The sequence below is a fragment of the Rhinopithecus bieti genome, unplaced genomic scaffold, assembly GCF_001698545.2.
Source record: "Rhinopithecus bieti isolate Rb0 unplaced genomic scaffold, ASM169854v2 scaffold_11933, whole genome shotgun sequence".
NCBI classification, from domain to species: domain Eukaryota; kingdom Metazoa; phylum Chordata; class Mammalia; order Primates; family Cercopithecidae; genus Rhinopithecus; species Rhinopithecus bieti.
The window spans coordinates 1,318,164-1,335,681 of NW_016806995.1; the positions used below are offsets into that span (position 1 = coordinate 1,318,164).

Sequence of the window (17,518 nt, forward strand, 5' to 3'; positions counted from 1 at the left end):
TTTTTTTTTTTTTTTTTTTTTTTGAGATGTCGGAGTCTCGCTCTGTCGCCCAGGCTGGAGTGCAGTGGCCAGATCTCAGCTCACTGCAAGCTCCGCCTCCGGGGTTTACGCCATTCTCCTGCCTCAGCCTCCTGAGTAGCTGGGACTACAGGTGCCTGCCACCTCGCCCGGCCAGTTTTTTGTATTTTTTAGTAGAGACAGGGTTTCACTGTGCTAGCCAAGGTGGTTTCAATCTCCTGACTTTGTGATCCGCCTGTCTCGGCCTCCCAAAGTGCTGGGACTACAGGTTTGAGCCACCGTGCCTGGCCACCCAGCCAATTTTTAAACATTTTTGTAGAGATGGAGTCTCACTATGTTGCCCAGACTGGTCCAAACTCTTGAAGTCAAGTGACATCAAAGCCTTTCAAAGCATTGGGATTACAGGCATGAACTACTGTATCCAACTGAAAGCACCGTAAGAGGCCAGCTAAGGCCAGCACATGAACTAGAAGCAGCAGTTTCTTCTACCTGTCCCAAGGTGGATGTTTAGATTTTAAATCCTAATTTTGACTTTACATGCTCATCATTTAGGAACCCAAATAATACTAAAAAACTTATAACAAGGGTGAGAGTTTTATGATCAGGGAAGAAGTCCACACATTCTAATCGTTCAGACTTGTTACACAGTATTAATATATTTCATGTACTTTTCTACATTTGTATTTCAGAAGTTTTTTAATTTTATTTTTTGTAGAGACAGGGGTCTCACTTTGTTGCCCAGGCTGGTCTTGAAATCCTGGCTTCAAGCAATCCTCCCACCTCGGCCTTCCAAAACACTGGGATTATAAGGCATGAGCCACAATGTCCAGACCACAAAATTTCTTTAGTAAACTGAAAACAATTTTTTAAATGTTTAACAACAAAACAGGTTTCCTGCCCTGTCCCTCCACACCAGAGGAAATTGATGCTGATTTTTTCTAGCAATTACACATCTCCATAGTCCTAAACAACATGTGTATACAATCTTGTGAGTCATCCATGTGAGACAGCATCTATGGCCTTCCCATCCTGAGAGATGTGAATTTAGTTCTCTCACAAGGCCATCCCATCAGCTGCCCTCCACCAGCTGGTCAATACCATAGAAGTCCACTGTAATTTGGCAAACCGGGTACTCAATGTTTTACTAGTTTGTGATCATTATTCACATATGAGAGCTGCAGTGTACCAGATTGTAGTTCCTTTTCGCCTTTTCCTAGAGTTAATGATTTTTTTCCTTTACTTAGTGTTCCTTGCACCTGTTGCTAAATCACCCCACTCCTCCTAATAGATTCTCAGTACACATAAGATAATTGATCAGGCCACATGCGGTGGCTCATACCTGTAATCCCAGCACTTTGGGAGGCCAAGGCAGGAGGACTGCTTGAGCCCAGGAGTTCAAGACCAGCCTGGGCAACATCTCATTAAAAATAATAACAAATAATTGATCAGTTCTTTTTTTCTTTCCACTAGTGATATCTCACCTGGAGGCCTCTGTTCTCCTTCCAAAGGTACTGGCTGTCCTCTAGGCCCCTACACCACCATCGCTTTGGGGCTTCCCTTTGCTGACATCCCTAGAATTCCCTTTGCCTTTCCTTGGGGTTGGATTCCTAAGTTGGGAGATTGGGTGGCTCTCTTTCTTGGTAGACTCCCTTGTTTCGCTGGGGCATATCCTCCAGTAGTTTCATCCACTTAACAAGATGGTAAAATGGCAGCGTGCATGACAAGATGACCTCAGTTTCCCTGCCCTGTTCTTGACTGGGCTTCCTCATCACCATCACCCTGGAGATTCCCTGGAGTCTATGTTGAATCCCCTGTTTCCTGTCTCCTGTGTGTTGCTCTTCCTTGGTTTACCCTCTGGTTTCAGTGGAAGACATCCTCAAGCAGCTTTCTAAGAAAGGCTATTCAGGGCCAGGCATGGTGGCTCACACCTGTAATCCCAGCACTTTGGAAAGCCGAGGAGGGAGAATTGCTTGAACCCAGGAGGCGGAGGTTGCAGTGAGCCGAGATTGCGCCACTGCACTCCAGACTGAGCAACAGGGTCAGACTCCATCTCAAAAAAAAAAAAAAAAAAAATTTAAATTAGCCAGGCACAGTGGCACCTGCCTGTAGTCCTAGTTACTCAGGAGGCTAAGGTAGGAAGATTGCTTGAGTCCAGGAGGTCAAGGCTGCAGTGAGCTGGATTGCACCATTGCACTTCAGCCTTTCTCCTGCCCTCACATTCAGCCTTACCGCTTGGCTATGTATGAAATGCTAGGGAGGGCCAGGCGTGGTGGCTCATGCCTGTAATCCTAGCACTTTGGGAGGCTGAGGTAGGTAGATCACTTGAGGTCATGAGTTTGAGACCAGCCCGGCCAATATGGTGAACCCCATCTCTACTAAAAATATAAAAGTTAGCCAGGCATGGTGGCGTGCACCTGTAATCCTAGCTACTTGGGAGACTGAGGCAGGAGAATCGCTTGAACCCGTGGGATGGAGGTTGCAGTGGGCTGAGATCATGCCACTGGACTCCAGCCTGGGCGACAGAGCGAGACTCTATCTCAAAGAAAAAGAAATTCTAGGAAGGAAAACCTTCTTCAGAGTTTTAGAAGCCTTGTGCCATTGTGTTGTGGCTTCCAAGGCTGCTAGAACGAGAGTAATTCTGATCCCTGATTCTTTGTAGGTGACCTGTTTTTTCATATCCAGATGCTTATAGGAATGTCCCTCCGTCCCCAGAACTCTACGATTTCACAGTGATGGGCTCAGGTGTGTGTCTGCTTCCATCAGTGAGGCTGCACATCTCTCAGGCCCTCTCAATCTGGAAACTCCCATCCTGGGAATTTGTCTTCAAACACTTCTTTGATGGGATGAACATGGTGGCTCACGCCTGTGATCCCAGCACTTTTGGAGGCTGAAGTGGGAAGATCACTTAAGGTCAGGAGTTAGAGACCAGCTTGGCCAACATGGTGAAACCCCATCTCTACTGAAAATACAAACATTAGCCGGGCATGGTGGTCTGCATGTGTAATCCCAGCTACTCGGGAGGCTGAAGCAGGAAAATCACTTGAACCCAGGAGGCGGATGTTGTAGTGAGCCAAGATTGCACCACTGCACTCCAGCCTGGGCAATAGAGCAAGACTCCATCTCAAAAAACAACAACAACAAAAAGAAACAAATACTTCCTTGCTGATGTCCTTACCTCTTTTTTTCTCTATTTTTTCCCGAAGTCCTATATTTGGATGTTGAAATTCCTACACTGGCCTACTGGTTTATGCATTTTTCCCCTCTCCTATTCACTCTCTTCTTCTACTCACTGGTTGATTTTCTCAGCCTCATCTTCTAAACATCCAGTGGAGTTCTTCATTTCTGCTATCATGTTTTTGATGTCTACGAACTTATTTTTGGCCTGCAAATGTTCCCTTTGTTATAGCATCCTCTTCCTATGAGTGCAACATCCTGTCTGACCTCAACGAGGATATTAATGAGAGGTTTTTAAGCTTCTCTTCTCCAGCGTGGTTTCTGTTTCTTCCAAGCTTCCTGCGTCTGCTGGTTTGGACCTTGACTTATATATGAGAAACTGGACCTCAGGGCCGGGCACGGTGGCTCATGCCTGTAATCTCAGCACTTTGGGAGGCCAAGGCAGGTAGATCACCTGAGTTCAGGAGTTCAAGACCAGCCTGGTCAACATGGTGAAACCTCATCTCTACTAAAAATACAAAAAATTAGCCGGGCTTGGTGGTGGGCACCTGTAATCCCCCCTACTCGGGAGGCTGAGGCAGAAGAACTGTTTGAACCTGGGAGGCAGGGGTTGCAGTGAGCCACGATGGTGCCAATACACTCCAGCCTGGGCAACACGAGCAAAACTCCGTCTCAAAAAAAAGAAAAAGAAACTGGACCCAAATGTCAGGGAAGCTTTGGTTCCAACCTTGTGACCATGAGTGAGAACAGAGTTTCTAAGGCTGGGGTGGGCCTGGTGGACCCTGTGCTCCATGGAGGGTGAGGTAGGAGGGCTGTGTGCTGGGGATCCCCTGAGTCAGTATCTTCAGTCTCTCTCTCTCTCTGGCCAGATTCCCCAGGGAGAAGTTTTCCAGTCTTCTGCCTGGACAGTAAAGGTCAGCCTGGAGCCCCGAGGGGAAGGCGGAAGTTCTAAGCATTCAGCACCTATTCGGACCCTTATCTTCCTATTTGGGATATAGGCCCCATGCCCTCAACTGTGCCTGTCGATCCCCTCTCCCAAGACCCTCTATATGTCCCTTTGAACTGCTGCCTTCTGTTGGGGTCGAAGTGGACAGCCCCCGCCACAGGAGACAGGGGAGGGGACCTGGGAGTCTTCTACCCAGTCCTTCTCATTTTGGTACCCTCCTTACCCCTCAGCTCCAGGGGCATCCCTTGCTGCCAGACACCATGCCTTTTGGGGGTTCTGTGGTACATATGGCCAGGGGTCCCCAACTTTCCTCACTGCTCCATTAGGACTCAGCCTTAAGCCAGTGACCGCTCATTCATCTACTTTCCAGCTTCTAAAAGGTTGATGCTACGCTGGGCATGGTGACTCACGCCTGTAATCCCAGCACTTTGGGAGGCGAAGATGGGTGGATCACTTGAGGGCAAGAGTTTGAGACCAGTCTGGTCAACATGGTGAAACCCCATTCACATTAAAAAAATACAAGTAGCTGGGTATGGTGGCACACGCCTGTAGTCCCAGCTACTGGGAAGGCTGAGGCACAAAAATCACTTGAACCCAGGAGGTGGAGGTTGCAGTGAGCCAAGATCACACCACTGCACTCCAGACTGGGCAACAGAGTGAAACGCTACCTAAAAAAAAAAAAGAGAGAGAAGAACTTTATTTATTTACAAAAAAAAGGGATGCAATCCAAGGAACATCGTTTGCAGACAGACCCCTGATCTGGGGGAAAAAATGCTAAAGTATTAACAGCCGCTACCTCTTTGCTATGTTTTACAAAATGTTCTGCAATGATGTGTTATTTTCAATAAGAATAAAGCTATTTATTCTGTAACAGGAACACCCAAAGCCACAGCCACTCCAGTGCCCCTTGGGCAAAGCACTCAGTTTCCCATCTGTAAAATGGGGATAATAACACATACTTCATTCATAAGTCAATACATAGAAATAAAGGTTAAATAAGGTTCTGAGGATTAAATATGTCAAGACCTAGTAAGTAAAAGGTGGTGTTGGTGCATAGTAAGTGCTATATTATCACTCAGTGCAGTGATGCAGAGATGCAGCTGATCTCCTAACCTAACCAGAAAGAGCAGCAGGCCACTCATCTGCTCCCGGCTCCATGAAGCCCAAGGCCTGCTCCTGACCCATCCACTCTCCCCATTCTTTTTTGTATAAATTCAGCGGGTACAGTGTTGTTTTGTTACATGGATATATTATGTAGTGATGAAGTGTGGACTTGTAGTGTAACCATCACTCAAATAGTACACCTTGTGTCTGACAGGTAGTATTTCATCCCACTCTCCTCCCACCCTTCCAAGTCTCCAGTGTCTATTATTCCATACTCTACATCCATGTGGAAACACTATTTCGCTCCCACAGTGAGAATACTTGGTATTTGACTTTCTGACTTATTTCATTTAAGATGATGGCCTCGGCTGGGTGTGGGAGCTCACATCTGTAATCCCAGCACTTTGGGAGGCCGAGGTGGGTGGATTGCTTGAGCCCAGGAGTTCAAGACCAGCCTGGGTAACGTGGCAAAATTCCATCTCTACCAAAAATACAAAAATTAGGCAGTCTCAATCCAGTCTCAAAAGAAATTAATTATAAATAAATAATTAAATAATTTTTAAAAAATAGCTTCCAGTTGCATCCATGTTGCTGCAAAAGACATGTCATTCTTTTTTGGGGCACACTAGTATTCCCTGGTGTGTATATATATGTACATGTATACACATATACATACATATCTATACATGCTCACACATAGATACATGTATATATGGACATATATGTACACTTACCCATATATGTGTGTATGCACATTATATATAATACATAGATACATGTACATATATACATGCGTATATATACACACACACCATACACACACACAAGAGAATACTGAGCCGTAAACAAATTATATATATATATATATACACACACACACACCAAATTTTATCTAGTCATCTGTTGATGGACACTTAGGTTGATTCCATATCTTTGCTACTGTGAATAGTGCTGTGAATAGTACAGGTGTCTTTTTGATATAATTATTTCTTTATTTTATTTTATTTTTTTTGAGACTGAGTCTCACTGTGTCGCCCAGGCTGGAGTGCAGTGGCACGATCTCAGCCCACTGCAACTTCCACCTCCCAGGTTCAAGCAATTTTCCTCCCTCAGCCTCCCGAGCAACTAGGGTTACAGGTGCCCGCCACCATGTCCAGCTAATGTTTGTATCTTACATGTTGGCCAGAGTGGTCTTGAACTCCTGACCTCAAGTGATCCACCTGCCTCAGCCTCCCAAAGTGCTGGGATAACAGGCGTGAGCCACCACAACTGAACTCCATGCTAATTTTACTTATTGTTTTCAACCAATCATGTTAAGATCCTCCCAATGAAAAGAGAATCTGACCGAGCAATTTCTTCTCCTTCGTGTACCTACCAAGTAGTGGGATTGCTGGAGAGACTGACAGATCTATTTTTAGTTCCTTGAGAACTCTCCAAACTACTTTCCACAGAGGTTATACTAACTGACATTCCCACCCACAGCCGCACCCCTCATTCTGTCCACGACCTTCCCTGACTGGCTGGCTTGATCCTTCAGCTTCAGAAAGTCTGAGACCTCCCATGTCTACACATACAAACATTAAAACTCCAGCAATTTGACCTAAAGCACAACAACAAAAAAAAAACCTTCATTTTGTGGCCTAGGGGAAAAAAAACCATTCTTGGCCACCATGTTGATTTCAAAACTGGTGACAGAGCCCCTCCATCAGGCAGGCCACAAGCCCATTACCACAGGCTAGGCAAGCGAACACACAAAGCTGCCGGACTGGCCTTGTTTCAGGCCCAATCTCCAGGCAAGTGGCTATTTTAATTCTTCGTGATAAAGCTGGAAGCCAACCAACATTGGCTCTAGAGGGCTGACCTTCAGCCAGCATTTGCTCCCACTGAAGGAGGATCATCCGAAGTGCCATTGTCCAGTGAGAAGTCCTGTCCTTATACAGCTGGGCAAGGGTGAGAGCTGAAATGTTTCAAGGTGATTTTAGAAATGACTTGAGGTACAACCAACAGCAGAGGTGTCAGCCAAACACCAAATACAGTCAGCTGCCGGAGCACAAGGCCAGGCAGAATAGTATCGGGAATGGAGGAAATAAACATTCTCGGTTGCCCACTATGGACTGGGCACAGGGGACTTCTCTGTGAATCTCCACAGCCCTGTATGGAGGAGGCTGTCATCTCCAGGTTCACGATGAGGAAACCGAGGTTCAGAGAGGACCATTTACCTCCAGTCACACAGCTGGCAAGTGGCAGAGCCCCGTTTCTAATCCAACTCCAGCTGACCTCAGAATCTAACTTCTAGGCAGAAAGACAATCTGAGATAAATGGAAGCCCCTCTATTAATTGGACTTTAAAATATGCATTACACATATGGCCTCTTATATTGCCTCTCAAATAAGAGACAAACATGTATAATGCTGAGGTTTTTTGTTTGTTTGTTTGTTTTTGAGACAGAGTCTAGCTCTGTCACCCAGGCTGGAGTGAAGTGGCACCATCTCGGCTCACTGCAACCTCTGCCTCCCAGATTCAAGCGATTCTCCGGCCTCAGCCTGCCGAGTAGCTGGGATGACAGGCGCCCGCCACAATGCCCAGCTAAATTTTGTATTGTTAGTAGAAACAGGGTTTCTCGAACTCCTGACCTCAGGTGATCTGCCCACCATGGCCTCCCAAAGTTCTGGGATTACCGGGGTGAGCCACCACGCCTGGCCCTGAGGTCTTAACTGGGAGAAATTTTGCTCCCTGGGGAGCAATACCTGGAGACACCTTTGGTTGTCACAACTTGGGGGATGTGCTACTGGCATCTAGTAGGTGGAGACCAGGGATGCTGCTCAACACCCTAAAATGCACAGGATAGCCCCCTACAAAGAATTGGACAGTCCCAAGTGTCAAAAGAGCCGCAGTTTAGAAACTCTGGTAGACTACGGCCATCCTCCTAGGCTTTGAAGCTGGAATCTACCGCTTATAACCTGTGTAATTTTGGGAAAGTTACTTCAATACTCCGTGCCTCAGTTTCCTCACATGATGGAATTAACAGTCTCTCCCTGGGCCTAGCCAAAGTGAATAGCTTGTAACACTTTAGCTACCATGTGCCTCTGCAGCATAGCATTACAGGAGCCCAGGTTGGGCCATTAGGCTAGGGCCCCGGCATTAACCAGACCTTCAATTCCTTCCCCTCTCTCTTCTTCTGTAAAATAGAGATGGTAATGGCTACCCGCACTGAGAGGTGATTCTGAGCCAGGCAATGCTGTAATTACGACTACTTCCAAACAAGAAAGCAAGAAAGAACACTGTGTAGCCCAGTAAAGGCTGATATCGTTCAAACAGCACAAAACCACACTCTCCAGAAATGGACCCTTGGAAATTTCTCAAGCCACCTACCCCATCAGTACCCCCTGGGATGACTACCTTGGCTAGGCCAGGGGTGGGTGGGCAAACTAGGACCCACGGGCCAAATCCACTCGGCCACCTGTTTTTGTATCTCCCACAAGCTAAGAGTGGTTTTAACTTTTTAAATTGTTTTTTGTTTTGTTTTGTTTTGTTTGTTTTGAAAGGAAGTCTCGCTCTGTCGCCCGTTTGTTTGTTTGTTTGTTTTGAAAGGAAGTCTCGCTCTGTCGCCCAGGCTGGAGTGCAGCAGCACGATCTCAGCTCAGTGCTACTTCCACCTCCCAGGTTCAAGTGATTCTCCTGCCTCAGCCTCCCGAGTAGCTGGGACTACAGGTGTGCGCCACCATGCTCTGCTAATTATTGTATTAGAGACAGGGCTTTACTATGTTGGCCAGGCTGGTCTTGAACTCCTGACCTCAGGGCGATCCGCCCACGTTGGCCTCCCAAAGTGCTGGGACCACAGGCGTGAGCCACCACACCCAGCCTTAAATTGTTTTTTATAGAGACATGGTCTCCCTCTGTTGCCAGGGCTACAGTGCAGTGATGCAAAAATAGTTCACTGCAGCCTCAAACTCCTGGGCTCAAGTGATCGTCCCACCTCAGCCTCTTGAGTAGCTGGGACTGCAGGTGTGCACCACCATGCCCAACTAATTGTTTTATTTTTGTAGAGACGGGGTTTCATCATGTTTCCCAGACTGGTCTCAAACTCCTCAAGCAACCCTCCTGTCTTGGCCTCCTAAAGTGCTGGGACTAGAGACGTAAGCCACCGTGCCTAGCCAACATTTTTAAATCATCAAAAAAAAAAAGAAAAGAAATCAAAAGAATCCTGTTTCGTGACACATAAAAATTACTTGAACTTTGAATTTCCCCATCCATAAATAATAACTGATTGAAATACAGCCAGGCCTGTTCAATTACATAACTATGGCTCCTGGTGCAGGAAACAGCAGAGTTGAGTAGTTATAACAGAGACCACATGGCCACAAAGCCAAAAATATTTACTGTCTGACCGTTTACAATAGCAGTCTGCTGACCCCGAGCTAGGCACGAGTTTTCAACCCTGACATGATGAACTTTATCAGATTCCGATGCTGGAGTCCCACCAGCATCTCTAGGGGGTAGAGGTGGGGTACCCGGCATCTAGATTTTTCAAAATCCCCCCACCAGGAAATTCTAACGTGTAGCCAAGAATGAAAACCCCTTATAGGTCTACAGCCAATATTTGCATGCAGGCAGCTGGCCTTTCAGAGCAGAATTGCATGGCAGTGAAATGGGACTCATTAAAAAACAAATTCTGCCTTCTCATCCCCAACTTTATTTCAAGCCCTTCTGTGCTCTGATCCACACTCATTTATCTACTCTCTGAACTGTGACCCCGTTCTCACGCCATGGAAAATCAGTCATCATTTGCGACCTCACCTACTTAGGAGTTCTGGCTTCTTAGATGGCCCAAGCCTTCAGGACAAGATCCCAAATGTCTCCCAACTCCAGAGGGCTCTTTCGTAACTGAACTCTGTGTTACTTATTAGTTTGCATCAATGTTTATGCTGACTCAGGGCAGTACTCAAGACCAGCAACTTCCACACAGAGTCTCAACGAACCAAGAAAGAGCTGGGCGTGGTGGCTCATGCCTGTAATCCCAGCACTTTGGGAGGCTGAGTTGTGAGGATTGCTTAGCTCAAGAGTTCAAGACCAGCCTGGGAAACATGGTGAAACCCTGTCTCTCTAAAAAATACAAAAGTTAGCTGGGTGTGGTGGCGCATGCCTGTGGTCCCGCTATTTAGAAGGCTAAAGTGGGAGGACTGCTTGAGCCCAGAGGCTGAAGCTGTAATGAGCCGTGAACATGCCGCTGTATTCCAGTCTGGGCAACAGAGCAAGACACTGTTTCTAATAATAATAACAACAACAACAACAATAATAATAATAATAATAATGAACTCCAGAGAGGCCCATGAGGGCTAGTCGCTTGGACAAATGGGGAAACTGAGGTTCCAAGGCTTGATGGTACCTGCTCCAGAAGATCATACAGCTTGGTGGCAAAGTTGGATCATCCAAATCCATCTTTTTAGCCACTGTAAACTAAGAGAGGAACAACGCAGTCCCCCAACAAAGTATTTCCATATTATTATAAATAGGGTGACCCCATGTCCTGACTTGCTGGGACAATTCCAAATTCGTGTGAGGTTTTTTGTTTGTTTATTTGTTTGTTTCATTAAAGTGGTTTGAGAAAGGGTACAACAGCCTCCACTGAGTGCCCCACAGTGGTATTTTGAAGATGGCATGAGACCACACCTACAAAGTACTGGCACACTTAAAGCACCCCATGAATGGTAGTGGCTATTACTGTTGTATCCATCAGCCTTGAATTGGAGTTACTGAGAAGACATCTGCCTTCCCCAAAGGAACCCAAGTTCCTGGAGGGCGGAGGTCATGGTTCCCAAACATTTTTGTGACCCGTCCTGCTACTAGATGCAGGCCTTATGCATGGGAGGTGTGCATGAATGTTTATGGACCAGGTAAACATATCCTAAGAAAATAAGGGATGGAGGCAGAGATTCAGCTACGAGGGTATTCCTCACTGTGCTGTTGATAATAGCAAAAAAAAAAAAAAAAAAAAAGGAGAAACAGCCTGAATATCCACTACTTACAGGGGATTACTCACACTTTTTTCTAAGAGACAGGGTCTTGCTCTGTTGCCCAGGCTGCAGTGCAGTAGCACAATCATTGCTCACTACAGCCTTGATCTCCCAGGCTCAAGCGATCCTCTTCCCTTAGTCTTTCGAGTAGCTGAAACTACAGACATGCATCACCATCCTCAGCTAATTTTTTTTTTTTTTTAGTAGAGATGGGGGTCTCACTATGTTGCCCAAACTGGTCTCGAACTCCCTAGTTCAAGCAATCCTCCTGCCTTGGCCTCCCAAAGTGCTGGGATTACAGGCATGAGCCACCACATCTGACCACATTTTTTTTCAGAGATGGGGTCTTGCTATGTTGCCCAGGCTAGAGTGTAGTGGCTATTCACAGGAACGATCATGGCACACTGCAGCCTCCAACTCCTAGGCAAAAGCATCCTCCCTCCTCAGCCTCCTGAGTATTTGGGACTACAGGCTTGCACCACCCTGCCTGGCCAGGACTATTCATACATTTTAAGGTGCACCCATTTAAAGGAACTCTATGGATCCAGTAAAAGTATGTTGTAGGCAGGGACTGGCAAACATTGTCTGTCAAGGGTCAGAGAGTAAATACTTTAGATCTGGTCAGTCTCTGTCCCACCACTCAAATCCTCCAGTGAGGCACAAAAGCAGCCATAAACTAGGCATAAATAATAAATCAATGAGCTTGGCTGCATTCCAATAAAACTTTATTTATAGACACTGAAATTTGAATTTCATGTAATTTTCACGTGTCACAAAACAATCTTCTTCTTTTGACTTTTTTTTCAATAACTTAAACATGAAAAAACCATTCTCTGCTTGCAGGCCATAACAAAACAGGCAGCGGGTCATAGTTTGCCAAGCCCTGTGTTAGAAAAATAATGCTGAATGAAAAAGTGAGTTACAGAATATTCTGCATGATTCAAGTTTATAAATTAAAACATATCTGCACAGGAAAAAAAAAGTGAAGAACATACAACTGTTAACAAACATCACAGGGGTGGAATTATGGGTGATTTTGTTCCTCTTTTTTGCTTATCTATAATTTTCTGAATTGTCAACCACAGACAATCACTTTGGTAATTTTTTTTCGAGACGGAGTCTGGCTCTGTCGCCCAGGCTGGAGTGCAGTGGCCGGATCTCAGCTCACTGCAAGCTCCGCCTCCCAGGTTTACGCCATTCTCCTGCCTCCGCCTCCCAAGTAGCTGGGACTACAGGCGCCCGCCTCGTCGCCCGGCTAGTTTTTTGTATTCTTTAGTAGAGACGGGGTTTCACCGTATTAGCCAGGATGGTCTCGATCTCCTGACCTTGTGATCCACCCGTCTCGGCCTCCCAAACTGCTGGGATTACAGGCTTGAGCCACCGCGCCCGGCGGTAATTTTTTTTAAGTGCAATAAAATGAAGACAAAAAAGAAAAGAAACAAAACCAAGTAGGTAGAGCTACAAAGCACTCAGGCACTGAGATGCCTACTCTAATCTACTCAGAAAATGACCCTAAATGAGATGCCTGCTCAAGTTCATGTCGATTCGCCCGGGCTTCAGCTACAAAAAGACCACCTTCCACAACCATCAGCCTTCTGGAGGCCAAGGAAAGCAAGCGGGGAAGGGGTGCCCCTGCCCACGGGCTGATCTTTAGGTACCTGTGTGCTCCGGAGCACCCTCCTCCAAGCAACGTCATCCCCAAGTCCAGCCTCCTTCCTCCCCTCCCGCCAAGGCCAGCTAGAGTTTCCAAGGCGGGCACCATCTCCCCAGCGGCCAACTCAAGCCCGTGTTTCTTTGGATAGGGGTGGGGGTAAAGGGGGTGGTGCTAAGAGGACATACAGCTTGACTTCAAGGGGAGGGAAGACTGCATAAGTTTGTAAAAGATCACGGTCATTCCAATTGCAGGCTTACTTACTTTACTTCGCGATCAGGGAAACAGACCTTGCACTTGGCAGGACTCATGTTGACCACCCCGCCGGCCAATCCCACCGGGCTCCCGCAGGGGTGCAGAGCATGCACCCCTTAACCGCCTGAAGCCGACCCGAGGCCCGGGACCCAGCAAGACAGCCAGGTCGCGACCTGGAGGCCGAGATGCGGTCCTAGAGCGCCGCGGGCGGAGTTCTGCTGCAGCCGGCGGGCGCCCAACTTCGCGCTGCGCTTGCTCCATCCCCGAAATGCGCCGTGCGCGCCAGAGCCCCGGGCCTACGCGCCCGCCCAGGCCCCACCCAGGCCCCGCCCCACACCGACCCCGCCCCAGGAAGGCCCCTCCTTCCGGACAGAGCTCCGCCCCCGGCCCGGCCTATCTCCGACCAGCCGCTGACCTTGGGCAGCCTAAGTGAGCTGCGGAGATATTTTTTTTTAAAGTCTCTCTTCTGCTTTGCTCCCCAGCTCCTCGACTGCAGAATAGTTCTAGGGTGGCACACCCCCACATATTGGCGGCAATTGATATGCTTGAATACACACACGATAGGGAAGCGGTGGAAAATATGGGAAATTTAAAATATGAGTCAGAGGTCGCCACTGTGCCCGTTAAAAGTCCCTGTTGTCAAGTCGACTTTTATTTTCCAAATTCCTGGTTTCTCTCATCTTTTCACCTCCACTCCCAGGGACAGGTGGCCGCGCGATCACCCAGTGTGCTTTTAGCACGTAGTTTCCACCACCTGGGTCCGCTACTAAAGCGAGTGCCTCCAGGACAGGGAAGACCCCAGCAGCCCGGTGATGCGAAATAAACGGGTAAGACTAACATTTAGTAAGTGCTCCTTTGTTCCTCTGTGTCACTTAATCCTCATGGCAATCTTATTGTTTTTATCCCCATAATACAGATAAGGAAACTGAGGCCCAGAGATGCATGTTATCTGAAGTGCCAGAGCCCAGGGTCTTGAACTCAAAACTGATTCCAGTTAGAATAAATGAATGAGGCCGGGCCTGGCAGCTCATGCCTGTAATCCCAGAACTTTGGGAGGCTGAGGCAGGCAGATTACTTGAGGTCAGGAGTTTGAGACCAGCCTGGCCAACATGGTGACACCCTGTCTCTACTAATAATACAAACATTAGCCAGGCATGGTGGTGCACACCTGTAGTCCCAGCTACTCAAGAGGCTGAGGAGAATCACTTAAACCCGGGAGGCGGAGATTGAAGTGAGCCCAGATGACAGTACTGCATTCCAGCCTGCGTGACAGCGTGACACTCCATCTCAAAAAATAAAAAATAAACGAATGAATGCTTCTTCAAGTAATATTATAATAAATACAAAGAACCAAAACACTACCTAGAAGTCATCACAATAATAATAAAGGTAGCCTACTTTCATAGCAAACAAACCAAAAATAATGTAAATGCTGGCCAGTAAATTCTCTTCCGGGTAATCACTCTGTGGTTCTCCCAGTGTACACATTAATTAAATTTGTGCGCCTTTTCTCCAACTAATCTGCCTTTAACAAATTAATTTTTCAGTGAAACTTCAGAGGGCAAAGCAGAAGTTTTTCCCTTGGTCCCTACAATCATTATGCATTCTATGCATGTAACAAAATTTTACATGTATCCTATAAATGTGTAAAAATATAATGTATCAGAATTATGAAAACAGGCCGGGCATGGTGGCTCATGCCTGTAATCCAAGCACTTTGGGAGGCCGAGGTGGGCAGATGACTTGAGGTCAGGAGTTCAAGACCAGCTTGGCCAATATGGTGAAACTCCATCTCTACTAAAACTACAAAAATTAGCTGGGTGTGGTGGCGAGGTGGCCTGAAGTCCCAGCTACTCTGGAGGCTGAGGCAGGAGGATCACCTGAACCCACGAGGCAAAGGTTTCAGTAAGCTGAGATCAGGCCACTGCATTCCAGCCTGGGCAACATTGCAAGACTGTCTCAAAACAAACAAACAAACAAAAACATAAGAACAAATTTTAAAATACAATTAAATTCACTTCACAGGCAGGCCATGTGCAGTGGCTCATGCCTGTAATCCCAGCACTTTGGGAGGCAGAGGCAGGCAGATCACTTGATGCCAGCAGTTCAAGACCAACCTGGCCGATATAGTGAAACCCCATCTCTACTAAAAATATAAAAATTAGTCTCCATGGTGATGTATACCGATAATTCCAGCTACTCAGGAGGCTGAGGTGGGAGGATTACCTGAGCCCAGGTAGCCAAGGCTGCAGTGAGCCATGATCTCGCTGCACTACAGCCTGGGCAATAGAGTGAGACCCTTTCTCAAAAGAAAAGAAAAGAAAAGAAGGCCGGGTGTGGTGGCTCAAGCCTGTAATCCCAGCACTTTGGGAGGCCGAGACGGGCGAATCACGAGGTCAGGAGATCGAGACCATCCTGGCTAACCCGGTGAAACCCCGTCTCTACCAAAAAATACAAAAAACTAGCCGGGTGAGGTGGCAGCCGCCTGTAGTCCCAGCTACTCGGGAGGCTGAGGCAGGAGAATGGCGTGAACCCAGGAGGCGGAGCTTGCAGTGAGCTGAGATCCGGCCACTGCACTCCAGCCTGGGCGACAGAGTGAGACTCCGTCTCAAAAATAAATAAATGAATAAATAAAAAAGAAAAGAAAAGGCACAGGCAGGGCCACACTTCTAGGGGGTGCCAAGTACTTGGCCACAACATAAACACCCTTGGCCCTTGTTTAAGCATCATGCCTGACAGCAGTGGATAGCTATGCTCTACTCATATATTAAATAACATTTCAACAACAGGTTTAAGAAAAAAAAAAAAAACAGATAAACAAAATTCTCAGTTCTTCAAGTTTCTGGGAAGGTGTTCACAGCCTTGTTTTCACCTCCTCCAGAAAAGTAACCCACTATATCCCGATTTTCAGAGTTTCAAAGCAAAACCAACAAGTGTTTGCCCCCCTAATGTCCCCAGTGTAAATGTAACCACCTCAAAATAGGGAAAGCAATGAAAATCAAGAAATGAAGCTATTTCAAAACACCCCAACCCTACCCAAAGTCAGTTAGGATCATGCAGAAGAGAACTGCTTGCCAGCATACTTGTATTGCTCTAGATTTTTATTCTCTATTGCAAAAACCCCAACACTACTTAAACACTGTATAGATATTCTCACTTCTCTGCTAATACAGCCTGAAAGACAGCCTCACGCATCTCTCACTATGACCCAGGGTCTCAAATAAGGGATTTCACTTAGATGGGTGGGCTCGTCATTTCATCATAGTGATCATGACCTTGCATTTTTCTCTAATTGCATTATTAGGGAATAGAAGATGGAAAGAAATGAATAATATTCAGTTGGTGCAAAACTAATTGCAGTTCCTGCCATCCATTAAAAGGTATTGCAAAAACCACGATTACTTTTGCACCAACCTAATATCCACCTCCAAGCACACCATCACCTTTATACAAACATCCGTAGTTGTGCTTTTTGATGAAACAGTTCAAGCATGGCGGTAGTTGCTGTCTCATGCATTAAGCCCTTCCTCTCAGACTTCCTAGAGGCTCAATTTTACTTGCTGCTAGTACAGAGGGAAAACCCAGGTCAATGAACAATACACACACAAAATCAATAAGAAAATCCACATGCACGTGACCAGCAGCATGGTGGAAAGACCGTGCCATCCACGGGCTTGAACTTATCCTTCCCCTCACGGATGGCCTTAAGTAAATCCCTTCTCTCCACTTCCTCATCGATAAAATCATCCACATATAATTTGCCTTCATTTTTGCAGAAAAGCAAAATGAAATAATCCCTTTCAATATATGGGTGGGGGGGACTGTTACATTAAGTATAGACCAGAAGTGAATGATTTTTCTAAAAAAGGGCAGTGATGCTTAAGGGGGAGGGGAATGTATGAATGGTTAGTTGCTCTGTACCTTGTATTAACTTAATACAAGAACAACTCAAAGACAGGGATCCTCTTTCCCCCAAGCTCCTAGAAAACATTTTAGGAGGCCGGGCGCAGTGGTTCACGCCTGTAATCCCAGTCCTTTGGGAGGCCAAGGAGGGCAGATCACGAGGTCAGGAGTTCAAGACCAGCCTGGACAACATGGTGAAACCCTATCTGTATTAAAAATATAAAAATTAGCTGGGCATGGTGGTGCATGCCTATAATCCCAGCTACTCAGGAGGCTGAGGCAGGAGAATTGCTTGAACCGGGATCCGGGAGGCGGAGGTTGCAGTGAACTGAGATTGCGCCACTGTACTGCAGCCTAAGCTACAGAGCGAAACTCTATCTCAAAAAAAAAAAAAAAAAAAAAAGAAAGAAAGAAAAGAAAAGAAAAGAAAAGAAAACATTTTAGGAGCTAAAG

At 46.5% G+C, this 17,518-nt stretch overlaps 1 protein-coding gene across 2 annotated transcripts in view; it reads right to left on the reverse strand.

Moving 5' to 3' along the window:
- Window positions 1–17,518, reverse strand: part of ACACB (acetyl-CoA carboxylase beta) — a 164,481-nt gene that overhangs the window by 114,089 nt on the left and 32,874 nt on the right. The window contains exon 1 of one of the 2 annotated variants that reach the window (XM_017879719.1): window positions 13,172–13,450. The exons of the other annotated variant lie outside the window; for it this stretch is intronic. Within the exon in view, the coding sequence (XP_017735208.1) occupies window positions 13,172–13,218 (47 nt within the window). The 5' untranslated portion in view covers window positions 13,219–13,450. Of the gene's footprint in view, window positions 1–13,171; window positions 13,451–17,518 lie in introns of those variants that run through there. 2 annotated transcript variants of the gene reach the window in all.